Genomic DNA, 13,783 nt, shown 5'->3' on the forward strand with positions numbered 1-13,783 from the left:
GTAGTCATCCGCAACACCAGCACTTTCTCCGTCACCTTTCCCTTTTCTCATTTTCTGCAGCCAATCGTTCCCCCTTTGACTTATTGCTGATGAGTGGTTCGCGAGCACAGAGTGAAGTTTTCTCCTCACAAAACGCAGGACTGTTCTTCCCCAGCGAGCACCGTTTCCAGTCAGAGAGCGGACGGTGGTTGGTTTGCCCGGATATTTGTAGGAGAGGTGGAAGGCGAGGGTCGGACGAAGACATGGAGAGGGAGGAGCAAGACTGAAAAACGGATGGAGAGGAGCAGAGGCAATGTGTAAGAATGATAGAGAAAAAAAGGGAAGGAAAGACAGAGAGAAAAGAAAGGAAATCAGTAGGAACAAGAACACGGAAGAGAGAGAGAGAGAGAGAGAGAGAGAGAGAGAGAGAGAGAGAGAGAGAGAGAGATCTTAAGCCAGGTAAGGCAGGAGGGAATGAAGGCGCCTTTAGAACGTTTACCTAGGCACGGGCGTCACCTTAAGGCTTGCCTGTCACAACACTCGCCACACAACAAGGGGGAACGGAAAGAAGGAGAGGCTCTGCATCCATAATGGCTTAAAAACACCCACGTTTACCTTACAGATCGTTTTGTTTTGTTCAGTTTTCCGTTTCCAGCTTGTCTAATTTTTTACATCTTATTTCATTACGCTTTACTTTCTTTTGGTTCCTTGTTGAAGTCCGAGCAATACTACCTGTGTTTTAGAATATGAAAGAAATAAAGAAAGGTGCAAGATATCATCAGGCTTCCACGTGGCAGTCCCCATACAAATCATTCCATCCTCTCTATCCGCTTGACATCCCTAGAGATATATTTCTGTAATCTTTTAAGGCTTCTTATTGACTCAGCACTGATGTTGAGTCCATTCCATTCATCTACCACTTGATTTGGTATCCAGTCTCTTTCTGCCTCTTTGTAAATCTGATTCTCTCTAGCTTGAATCCGTTATTTCTTGTAGTATCGTGATTACTAATCCCTTAAATTTTGTTCTGTGTCTTATTTTTCTTTTCCTTTATGCTTACTTATTTCGGCGTGTGTTGCGTTTTTCTAGGCTTTTACTCTGGTGATTTTTTACGTTTCGGTAATGTTGACTTAATAGACAAACGTTAAGACCGCGTTTTGTCATCTATTTTCTTCTTGTTCTTATTTTTGTTCCTGTCGGTGACATTATTTTTCATAACAAAAGGTCAGCCTAGAAAACAATTTTCGGAGACTGACCGTGACCAGAATGACTCAGTCTTGTTATTGTCAAATATTGTACAAGCATTGGTCGTCCTCACGTCGTGGTTAATACACCTTGACATGAATTTCCTTCACTCCCGAGAATTTCTGAAAACAGTAACATTTGTGTCTCGCATTTCATCTTACTGTGTATAATTTGACTAATTCTCCGTTTCATAAGCTGGTTTGCCTTGACACAATCCTGCGTAATAGTCCAGACTTAAGTTGCTCTGCGGTTAAGATACAAGAAACAAGTCATATTTGCATTGAAAATAAAAGTAGAGGAAGAAAAAGATAAAACGTGAAAATAAGAAAATGCAGAATGTAGAATGCGAGAATGGAAACATTTGAGCGTCAGTGTTCTATTCACAGAACATGTAACTCTGATAATGGATTATAACATGGTAGTTTATAGTGCATCACACTTGATGTCTGTTCTGTTCTCCGGTACACCAACTTTGAGAAATGTCATGCCCTGAGAGATGATGAACTGAAAGACCAGAATTACGTATAGAGGACGTATGTGCAAGCAGGAGGCGAGTTACTTTAACGTTAGCCAGTGGGACTATTCATGGTCAGCTTGTGAGGCGTCCTGTGTCACGGTGACAGTTATTGCTTGGGGAGTCTTTGCACCGATGATCAGAGTGGAAGGTAAAACCTCAGCACGCAGTGAATGCTGACAGCTGAGCCAGTAATGTCTGGGCTCACATACCTCACTTCTTGCTTCCAGAGATACTTGTGCCGAAAAGAACTCGACATAGAAAATTAAGAATGATTGTTTTTTTTTTATAATATTGTTAATGAGAGAGTGTAAACTACTTTGTTGATATCAAAGCGACAATTTTGTGAAATCGAATTAATTGGAAGCCTTGTTACTCAAGGAGCTTTAAGTTTCAGTCTTAGACTTTACTGTTTTCACCCACAGACAAGCGTTACCTGGACGGACAACTGTACAAGATGCCGCCCTCCACACGGGAGCAAGGTGAGGCAGACCCTTATACCTATTCAATCTTTGTTTCATTCTTTATTCCATTTTGATTCACTCATACATTTACTTATTTTATTTATTAATTCTTATCTCAAAATACATAAGGATGAGTGTGTTCTTGTGTCATATGTCACCTGAGGCTTTATAAGTAGGTAGTAGTTTATACAAGTTTCATAAAGTATTAAAGTCACCTTCATAACAGTGAGCGTGTGGGTGAGCGCGGCGTGTGAATAAATTCTCCTTAATGACACTGTGAAGCCGCCCCCCGTTGCTTCACAGCCTCAGTGTTATAGAGAGGCGTGGGTGAGTCTTCCTTAATGTTTCAAAACCTTCCCGCCATTAACTAGGCTTTTCGTGACTTGTGGCTCTGTAGGTGAGTACGGGACGCACATCGTGGGCGGCGGTACCAGGTTCCTGCAGGCGGGCTCGTCGCTGGCTCTGGAGTGTGTGGTGACTCACACTCGTGCCCCGCCCTCTGCCGTCCTCTGGTACCGCGACAACAACCTGCTGGACTATGACTCACCAAGGGGCGGCATCTCCCTGCAGGTAAGTTGTAGGTTGTGGGTTGTGGATGATGGTGGTGGTGGTTGAAATTAATCTCACTTTCACACTCACCCGTATTCACAAACGATGAATTTTCAAGGCCACATAAACAACTAGCCGGGTTTTCAAGACAGTTTCTCCTTTTACGAACCAGAAATACTGCCAATCTATCACCAGAACCATAGAAATACTCTTAAAATCATGAATATCTTTAACTGGTGCCTTTGGAAAACCATGATGGTGAGAGAGCTAAGCGTTTCAGAATACGGGCCTTACAGAGTGACCCGCGGGCCATGACTCAAAGGTTCCATTATCCTGAGTAGTGATATCAACTTTTGCACTGTCCAGCGTGTTAGTTCACGGTGGTGGCGGAGAACAAGCTGGGGCCAATAGGTGGGAGGGTTTGATACTGGTGGTGGTGGTTGTTTAGGGAGAGAGGGGTGGTTACAGTGTTCCCTCTTCCATAACAACGGCTGTACTGTTGAGATTAAAGCAAATAATTATGTTTCCATTTGACATTTTGCGATTTATTTTTTTCCACAAATACTTTAATGCATCATAAGCGCCTCGTGATCCATAACTGATATGTAAATGCAACAGTGAAAATAACTTTATATATGTTTCTGACCACTCTATATCAATTGGTGACTATTACTATAGAAATGATACATACCAATTGCCGGTAAGAAAAGGCAGTTCAGGAGAGTTCATTACATGCATGAATCACTGACAATACCGTGGGGTTGGCAATGCACAGTGGAGAACTTAACCCATTCAGTACCATTACGTATTTCCATATTCATTCTGCTTACCATTTGGTGATTTTAGAAACTCATGTGGGGATTAGAATAGTGTAGACTGTGACCTTTCCTCTTCTGACGTCCATAGAGCCCTCCTAATGTCAATAAAATAGTCTAATTGTACCCAAACTCAAGGTAAAAATGTGAAGTACTGAACGGGTTAAAGCATCCAGTGATTATTTGAAAACACCCAAGGATTATGACAAAATAAGAAAAATTATGGAGACAAAATTCCACATCAAAACTGTGACCGGTCTGAGTCCAGCCTCACTAATCAGCAGAAAGGCGGCGGGGCGTGAGTGGTTGCTGCATTACGAGGAGAAAAAAGGGGAAGTCATAAGAAAAGCTGTTGATGGTGGGAAGGAAGAAAAGGACGATGAGGAGGAGCAGGAGGAGGAGGAGGAGGAGGAGGAAGATGCTGAGGATTGAAGGGGCTGGGAAGGCGGGTTGAGCGAGGCAGAGAGGCCATGAGTTGCAGCGAGGTGGTGGAGTGAGGAGCCTGCCTGGAGTGAAAAAGAAAATAAGGAATTTAGTTTATATTTTTGGCAGTGGAGATGCATGGTCATATGACGCCAAGATGGAGAGCAGGTAGACTTTAAGGAACAGTGTCTAGGTCGGAGATGAAGCAGAGTGCGTGGAGAGGAATAAAGAGGAGACTGTGTGAGGAGACAGGAACTAGGACGCAGGTAAGGTGATGGTGGCGCTGCATCTTTAAAGACAACAGTTATGTACGTAGAGGCCACTGTTGCGTGTATAGCTTGCGTTGAAAGTTTATAAAGTGCTGAAAAAAAACACTAACTTACATCTTGCGGAGAAATACGGGAAAAGTTAACAAGACATAAAGGAAAATATTGCAGGAGCTTAAGTTCAAGCCTCGCTACCACAGAGTTCCCGTCTCACTTAATGGTGATCCAGGTGACGGTCTGGAGAAGCCCTGCTGGTGAAACGTGTAGAGACTTTTGTAAGGGACGCATCAGTTACGAAAGACCAGCTGTAGTGTGGCGCAAGTGATGATAGATGATGACACATAAAACACAATTAAACATAAATGTGAAAATAATGTAGAGTATATTTATGTTGGAATGATCTGAAGGCTATTTTGAAACAAGATATCACATTGTAGATTTACCAAGAGGACTGGAAAAAAAAGTAAAAGAAAAAATCATAGCAAAATTGATCATCGAGAAAGAATCAACTGTACCTGAATGATACATAATGGAAACCTGGTGAAATGTGAAGGTGGCAGACGCACGGCACGGAACACAAGCCCACTATCGTCCATACTTGTTTGCCCAATCCACACTCAATAATTTGCCACGTCCCATCAGTTAACTTGTAAAAGGCATTACATCATATTCGACGCCGCTCGCACCAAACTCCCGAGCGGAGTGGGAAGGTGTGGATTGCGACAACAGTTTCCTAATTCCCGGCACAAGCTGCTGGTGGAGCACAGGAAGTTGAGGCTGCCGCGCCGATGCAGCAAATGTGTGAGTTCATTGTTGTTGTTCCTCTTCTTGTTACCTTTTACGCTTTATATCGCTTCGTAGGTCCTAGTTCCCTCCGGTGTTGTAGTCTTGGTCCTTCCGCAGGCTACAGAAGGAGAGAGCAGAGAGCACAAGGCAGGGAACACAATTTTCACGAACGTTTTCTCCCACGCCTGCTCTAGAACCTATTACCTAATGCCTTGAGATTCCGCCTTATGGTGATGCGCCTTGAACGGAGAAGCTTCCAATGACAGCGGTACAGTTGCTGGAATTCATGAAGGTAAACCACAAAAATCGCGCATCTGTGAAAGTTTTGTTTTGCTGGTACTGTATTTTGACCGTTAGCTTCCACTCAGAATTTGGTCAACATTGCACAACAGGCTTTGTTCATGACTGTACTGTTCAGCAAACCCTTCAAAGACAAGAAATGAACATTTGTGTCTGTGGGAATGTGTAGTTGACAAAAAGTCGTCCTGTCCCGCTACTTGCCCTAGAATTCCTGCCATTGCCGCTCTCATCTCAAGTCCAGAAGAGTCCAGCCATCCAGTAATCGCTGTTTGCTTTCTCCTCGCTCAGTGACGCCTGCGGGTCGAGGGCTCCAATCTCTGAGAACTTGTGAGACCATTATTTTTTCAGGTGCCGAGATGGAATCGTTATTCTCACTCTTCTTTGGGAAGAGTGAAGATACACAACACACAACTAGTCAGTTTATAGAAAAATTCTGCTTAGAAAATGCATTATATTTATGAATGAATCACTCAAGTTATGGCAGGGTGATACAGTGGTAGATTCCCTGTTCTCACTGTCACTAAGATTTTCCTTAAATTAACTTTCTACACCATGGGCAATCTTTATCAAACTCCACATAGAGAGGTGCATCATGCGATTCCTTCTCACATATCCAGAGTGATTCCCTTGGAGCTTACCCTGGCATTAATTCTTTTCTAGATATGCACATTAAAAAAGAACCACATATCATTCAAAAAAGCAACAACAGAATGCATACCGAGCGTGTATCAAGACGAATATCACACTTAAATGTCTTCTTGATAATACACGTGTATATGTCAGGTGAGAAGTGACTCTAAACACATTTGTGATTATAGAAAAATTTGTTCATTTCACAATCACAGCTTTCAAGATCTTTATAGAGTGTTTATGCTTCTATTGCTAATTTTCCTGCTAATCAATTGATTGGCTTTAAAGGGAAGGAGGAAGAACAGACAGAACAAAAACAAGAACAAGTTGAACGCTAACAAGAGCAATGAAAAGAGCAAGCAGACTAGAAAGAAGAAAAATAGACGATAAAGAGGGCGGTGGAAAGCTGGGAGGAGGAAAGTTGTCGCAAGTGAGAAGGAGGAGGAGGAGGAGGAGGAGGAGGAGGAGGAGGAGGAGGAGGAGGAGGAGGAGGAGGAGGAGGAGGAGGAGGAGGAGGAGGAGGAGGAGGAGGAGGAGGAGGAGGAGGAGGAGGAGGAGGAGGAGGAGGAGGAGGAAGAGGAGGAGGAGGCTGTAAATAGATTGAGAAGGAAGAAGGGCGTGTGAGGAGAAATGAAAAGAAAAGAAGTTGGATGTTGGAAAGAGAGAGAGAGAGAGAGAGAGAGAGAGAGAGAGAGAGAGAGAGAGGAGTGAATAACTGTATCGTAAACTTATATTTGAAAAGGCCAGAGTGAGAGATAAAAGTGAATTAAAGTGCTGAAAGAATTTGCTCTCTTGTTATTACTTGAGGACTGTCTTGACACTTACCACCACCACCACCACCACCATAACAACAACAACAAGGGCAGTAACCATGATAATATCCTCTCAGCGTGGCAGGTTACAATAAACCATTGATTTATTCACAAAGAGCTTTATCCTATACAAGGCGGGTGTAGTGGCTCCCTGGAGAGTGAATGGAGAGGCACTCGGCGGGACCTGAGGGTGCTGGCGAGAGGGAGGGTGTGGCTCGGAGTGATAAGAGGCGCTGGGGGCAAAAATGATGTGAAGGATGATGCGTGGATACCTCTTCCTTCCCCGCCAGTAGGATAACATAATAGTGATAAACACGTGCCATAATTAACAGTAATATGAAAGTGTTAAAAGTTATAATGAAAACAAAATTAATACTGATGATTAGTGGTGGCTTGTTTGTACATAACCAGTCCTCCCACCGTCTCCCTCCCTCCCACACGCCAACTAACTCCCTCTGTGTCTACCACTACGAGACATAGTTAACATGTATTATTATTAACGCTATTAACATTGGTACAAAAATTATGAATGAAAATGAACCCAAAATAAGAATATGGGTAGTGTTTTGTACATAAGCATCACTAACACCATCACCACCACCACCACCACCACCACTTACGACTTAGATTAACAGTGCCCAATACACAAATATCTGACCACTACCACCACCGCTTACGTCTGAAATTAACAGTACCCAATTCATAAACATCACTTAGGCTCTTACTGACCACCACCACCACCACCACACACACTAACACCCTCTCTTCTACCCGACCAGGTGGAGAAAGCGGGGCAACAAACCACCTCCAGGCTGCTTCTCTCTTCAGTGCGGGAGACAGACTCAGGAAACTATACATGTGTGCCAGTCAGTGTGCCGGTCAGCGCGCCTACAGCCTCCGTCACCGTCCACGTTAGCACAGGTTAGTATCATTACCATTACTGTATTTTTTTTAGGTAATTTGAGTGAAAGGTGAGTGAAAGCTGTGTACATTATATCAAGAGTGTGTAGGGAGAGTTGATGTGAAATGTTGAGGTTCTGTTGAGAGCAGCATTACCAAGATTATTTATTTAGGCAATGTGAGTGAAAGATGAGTGAAAGATGTTTACATTATATTAGGAGTGGGTAGGGAGAGTTGATGGGAAGCTGAGGGGTTGAGGTGAGAATAGCGTTGGGTTAGGGAGAAGTGGGTACATTAGTGTTGTGGTATCTCCTCACCCCCTTTCTCCTCCTCCTCCTCCCAGTCTATTTTTCATTTGTGGTAGAATATTTGGTAGCTCTTCTTTTATGTGTTTTCCCATCCCGCTTCCCTGATGTCTGACTCTTCGTTCGCCTTGTGTTTATGTTCCTCTGTTTATTGTGTCTTCCACTTTCTTACTTCTTATTTGTTTCTCTTTTCTTCTAATTTATGTAACTTTGTCATATCTCTCTCTCTCTCTCTCTCTCTCTCTCTCTCTCTCTCTCTCTCTCTCTCTCTCTCTCTCTCTCTCTCTCTCTCTCTCTCTCTCTCTCTCTCTCTCTCTCTCTCTCTCTCTTTCCCCTCGACAGTGGGACTAATAATACACGTGTGGATGAATTACACAGATGGACACCGAGTTTTCCCTAACTGAACTGCTTAATAAATTCTGGCTGCTTTACTTTTTTCCACTATTATTATTTGTGTTTTTAGACAGTTTTACGTTTTTCTTTTCTTTTCTATTTTTGGAAATATCAGGTTGTCGTGTAGCTACAGCTTTTCAATACTCATTCTAAGTTTCTCGTCCAGTGTTAAAGAAATACGTGTAACTATGAAGTAATATTATTGCTACATTCCTTCATTCACAGTTGCCTCACATCTTTTTTACCAAACCTGGAAAAATGTAAGGTCTATCTCATAACGACACTAAAATAATGTTCCTTTTTAAGGATTTTATTATGTTTATTTCATTCACTCTAAAAGTTCTTTTTTTTATAACTACTTTTGTATTCTAATGTGAGTTTATTTAACATAGTTTAATAACGTGAAGCCAAAGTCTAACAGAAGAAAGAAAGTGTTGATAATTATGGTGGTGGTGGTGGTGCTGGTAGTAGTAGTGGTGGCAATAGTGGTAGTAGTGTTGGTGATATGGCTGATATCATTGTTGGCAGTGGCAAGGATGGTAATGGCAATGTTATTAGTGTCGTCTCCTTTTGCCTGCGTTGGCGGTAGTTGTTAGCTTGTTACGGGGCGGAAGTGTAGACACGCAAGGGAACATTGCTGAAGAGTTTGTTAACTTTACGGAAGGAGTCTTGACAAATATACATTGACAAAAGGTTTATATATCAGTGATCAACAACAGACAACGATGCACCATGTCTGCTCACTGGAACGGAGCAGTAAACATCACATCAATGTATCTTTTCTCTTGAGTGTCACAAGACTGCCTTGAGACACAACAATAACCTTTCTGTAAACCTTCACGCGCTGTAACTCTCCTCGCTGTTCCCGCCGCTTCCGTGCCCAGCTCCGTCCGCACTCACCAACACTCGTGTCCTGCCTAGAACTCATTTACCGAGCATCATTTATCCTCCTCCAGAAAAATAAGCGCTGAGGTAAAATTCGCGATGCAAGAGTATGCGTACTTGATAATTTATGGGGTACATTATAATATATTTAATGTTCTTTGATGAGACGGAAAATTATTATGATATGCAGTAAATGAGTTCTCTCTCTCTCTCTCTCTCTCTCTCTCTCTCTCTCTCTCTCTCTCTCTCTCTCTCTCTCTCTCTCACTTACTTTGCGGCGCGGGTGAGTAGCGAAGGGTGAAGAGAGTGAGGAGTGTTACAAATGCACACACACACACACACACACACACACACACACACACACACACACACACACACACACATTCACACAGGAACAAGTTTCAGACTAAATCAATGTATACACAGTTTCGTTTCATATTATTTTCTTTGTTCCTTCACGCATAGCTGACGCAGCTGCTTATCCCCGAGCCAAGTGAATCAGGCGTCATGCTGAATTGCTAACTTGCTCCTCCCCAGCGTCGCGCCGCATTGAATATCGCTAAATTGTGAATGCAGAGGATCAACCCCAACTCTCTATGCTGATTTCAAAGTATCTGCTGACTTTCTGGCTTTCCCTGAGCAAATTCGCATCCCACTGTGTGTAGTTCACCTCCTCCTCGGTCGCCTGCTGGTCACCCAGCCAGTCTTCCCCATTACGGAGCGAGCTCAGAGCTCATAGACCGATCTTCGGGTAGGACTGAGACCACAACACACAACATACACCGGGAAAGCGAGGCCACAACCCCTCGAGTTACATCCCGTACCTGTTTACAGCTAGGTGAACAGGGGCCACACATTAAGAGGTTTGCCCATTTGCCTCGCCGCTTACCGAGACTCGAACCCGGCCCTCTCGATCGTGAGTCGAGCGTGCTAACCACTACACTACGCGTGTGTGTGTGTGTGTGTGTGTGTGTGTGTGTGTGTGTGTGTGTGTGCGTAGTACTTTAGAATCTATACATAGAGTTCGTTGTCAGTCTGTCGTCGAGGGATGGAGAAAGTACTGGGAAAGGAGACCCTGGCACAAAGCTGGTGGTGTGGTGGTGGTAGCGGTGGGAGTGGTGAAGGTAGTGTTGGTAATGACGCATTCGATCACAGGGGCTGGTGACTGTGATGACTGCTGCGGTGGTGATGATGGTGGTGTTCGCAGCAGAGGCATGGAGGGCGGCGTGGCATTAAAGAATTCCCGCGTGGATCCTTTAGTATCGCGCAATCAGACCCAAATATGACTTCCGCGTGCCGGGAACGTGACGCGAGTGATATTCTGAGGTGTGTGTGTGTGTGTGTGTGTGTGTGTGTGTGTGTGTGTGTGTGTGTGTGTGTGTAATTCACCATGGTCGTCTGCTGCTCACCCAGCTAGTCTTCCCCATTACGGAGCGAGCTCAGAGCTCATAGACCGATCTTCGGGTAGAACTGAGACCACAACACACTCCACACACCGGGAAAGCGAGACCACAACCCCTCGAGTTACATCCCGTACCTATTTACTACTAGGTGAACACACCCTACACATTAAGAGGCTTGCTCATTTGCCTCGCCGCGCCGTGTATGTGTGTGTGTATGTGTGTGTGTGTGTGTGTGTGTGTGTGTGTGTGTGTGTGTGTGTGTGTGTGTGTGTGTGCGTGCGTGTGTGTGGCGACTGCCTGGCGTGTGGTGACTCAGGAAATGCAGGGAAATTATGACTCCCACTATTTATATCAGTTAATAAGCAAAATATAAAAGAAATAATGGTAATAAATGAACACAAAAAGAATGGTTTCTCTGAACTGACATACAATCACACACACACACACACACACACACACACACACACACACACACACACACACACACACACACACACACACACACATGCGAGAACATAAGAGAATGAAATAAATAATAAAAAAAAGAAAGAAGGAAGAACTAATGAAAAAGAATCGAGGAGTGAAGTGCACGGTGGTGGCATTGGCAGGCCATCAGTCAGTGCCACAGTTAGTGCCTCGATGACCCTCAACTTGTTTCACGCTTTACCTTCTCCATTTGTGCTGTACTAGACACCCACCTAACCACCCACACACCCACACACGTACACACACACTTATCGCTTATCACCTTCAAGCATTATAAAGTCATTGATGGATTGATGTCTCAATGTTCTTTAATCTTCTTCACTCTCCTTCCATCTTCTCTGTCTCTGCTCCCCATACCGTCTTCTATTTGCAGTATCTTTGTTCTTATCCTTGTGCTCTTCCACGCTCGCATCTGCCACCTCTGTTGTTTTCCTTTACTCCAAATGTCTTGCTGTATGTAATTCACTGACATGCGTTTGTTCCGTTATCTTATCCAAGTTGATATTAGTGAAATATTGTGATTATTTGCAATATTGTCCTCTCCATTGCTGTTTGTGTAATGAATTGAGACACGAGTGGGTAATTCAGTTTGTTTGCATAATGGGAAAATGGTGAAACACAAACACACACACACACACACACACACACACACACACACACACACACACACACACACACACACACACACACCCCGCATAGTGTAGTGGTTAGCACGCTCGACTCACAATCGAGAGGGCCAGGTTCGAGTCCCGGTAATCGGCGAGGCAAATGGGCAAGCCTCTTAATGTGTGGCCCCTGTTCACCTAGCAGTAAATAGGTACGGGATGTAACTCGAGGGGTTGTGGCCTCGCTTTCCCGGTGTGTGTTGTGTGTTGATATGGTCTCAGTCCTACCCGAAGATCGATCTATGAGCTCTAAGCTCGCTCCGTAATGGGGAAGACTGGCTGGGTGACCGGCAGGCGACCGTGGTGAATTACACACACACACACACACACACACACACACACACACACACACACATTTTTCACGCATGGACGCTACTTACATGTTTGGAAGGACATGTGAAATGCCAGTCATTCCAACACGCGCGTTTAGCAGGATGGTTCAGGTTTACGTAGAGTTTGCCAGGTTAGCATCCCCTGACCCTTCATGGTATCATAATAGCGATTCTTCAAGGACAGTGTTAACCACATCTCTGCTACGCTGCTGTAAAATGCTTTGTTGCTACAATATCTAGAATTTGTTCAAATCTATCACTGAAATGATAATGCTGGTTCCTCTCAGTCTCCACAGAGAGACGCCCTGTCGTCAACGTTCTGCTTTCAAACTAAATAAATATCCCTCGTTCAGGAATCGGCAGCTGTGGAGACAAATATATATTACGCCTCGCACAGCACCGCCATCTCGGCGCGGCGCGATACCAATACTTCCTGCGGATTTCTTTTTCCGTCACGAGCAAACTTGAGGCAGACATTTTTCACGCGGAGCCTCCAGCCGCCGGTGCTGACACCAATGAATGCCCGCCCATGAAAAGATCTCTGAAAAAAAAAGTAAGTATACTATTTTTCATGAGAGTAATGGTTTTTATGGCGATGGTGGTAGTGGTGTGGTGGTGGTGGTGATGGTGGTGCGTTGGCGGCTGCTGCGGCGGCGGCGGCGTCCGTGATGGTGGTAGTGGTGGTAGTATTGGTGGTGGTAGCGATGGGAACAGCAAACACACTATTGTCGGCTTTTTTGTTGCCTTATTTCTGTTGGTGGGTGTTGTTTTCTTGTTACAGGCAACGAGGCGGAAGAGACTCTGGTGCTTGTTATCGGCACAAAAGGATTCTTCGCAAAGAATGACGCACAGAGGATATCGAACACTGCATATCCCAGCACATGCTACAAGTCCCACATGTCCACCACCATACAACGAACCACGCATGGACCGATACCACCACAGTGCGATCCCCATTATACTGCCAGCGATAAACCATTAGGCTATTGTATTATCCTTAAGCCTCTCCGCCATCTCCCCCCATGTATATTTACTGTATAGGTATGTACGTACTGTAGGTATGTACTGTAATTCGAATAAACCGTATATCATTATCGTTATCATTATTATTATTATTGTTATTATTATTATTATTATTATTATTATTATTATTATTATTATTATTATTATTATTATTATTATTACTATTATTTATCATCATCATCATTATTATTATTATTACAACGAGTGCTCAAAGTCCCGAAAGTTTGTTTTTAAATATGTGAAAAGACAGGGAGCGTCACATGTAAACTTGGCGGGCTCTCACAGCTTCCATTTTTTTTCTCAAGTTCTTTAACCCCTTCAGTACCATGATGAGTTCCTATATTCATTCTGCTTACTCTTTGGCGACTTTACACAGCTTCAGAAACTCAGGCGGAGAATTAAGATGGTGAAGACTGTCGCCATTAATCTTCTGACTTCCATAAACCTTTCTTAATATCAATAAAATGTTCTAATCGTGCACAAATGTAAAGGTAAAACTGTGTTCCAGTATTGAAAGAATTAAATAGGAGACACGAATACAAGACTAACATTGTATCTCATCGTCAGTGATTTATAAGTTCACAAGAGGCGTTCATAACCCAAGGATG

The 13,783-nt window shown here is 43.7% G+C and overlaps 1 protein-coding gene across 1 annotated transcript in view; it reads left to right on the forward strand.

The window, feature by feature from the left end:
• The first annotated feature begins 2,164 nt into the window (after positions 1-2,164).
• Positions 2,165-13,783, forward strand: part of LOC123518359 — a 24,576-nt gene continuing 12,957 nt past the window's right edge. Inside the window, exons 1-3 of the mRNA XM_045279139.1 lie at positions 2,165-2,220; positions 2,600-2,772; positions 7,563-7,704. Coding sequence (XP_045135074.1) covers positions 2,196-2,220; positions 2,600-2,772; positions 7,563-7,704 — 340 coding nt within the window. The 5' untranslated portion in view covers positions 2,165-2,195. The remainder of the gene's footprint in view (positions 2,221-2,599; positions 2,773-7,562; positions 7,705-13,783) is intronic.

The sequence above is a fragment of the Portunus trituberculatus genome, chromosome 43 (assembly GCF_017591435.1).
Source record: "Portunus trituberculatus isolate SZX2019 chromosome 43, ASM1759143v1, whole genome shotgun sequence".
Classification (NCBI taxonomy): domain Eukaryota; kingdom Metazoa; phylum Arthropoda; class Malacostraca; order Decapoda; family Portunidae; genus Portunus; species Portunus trituberculatus.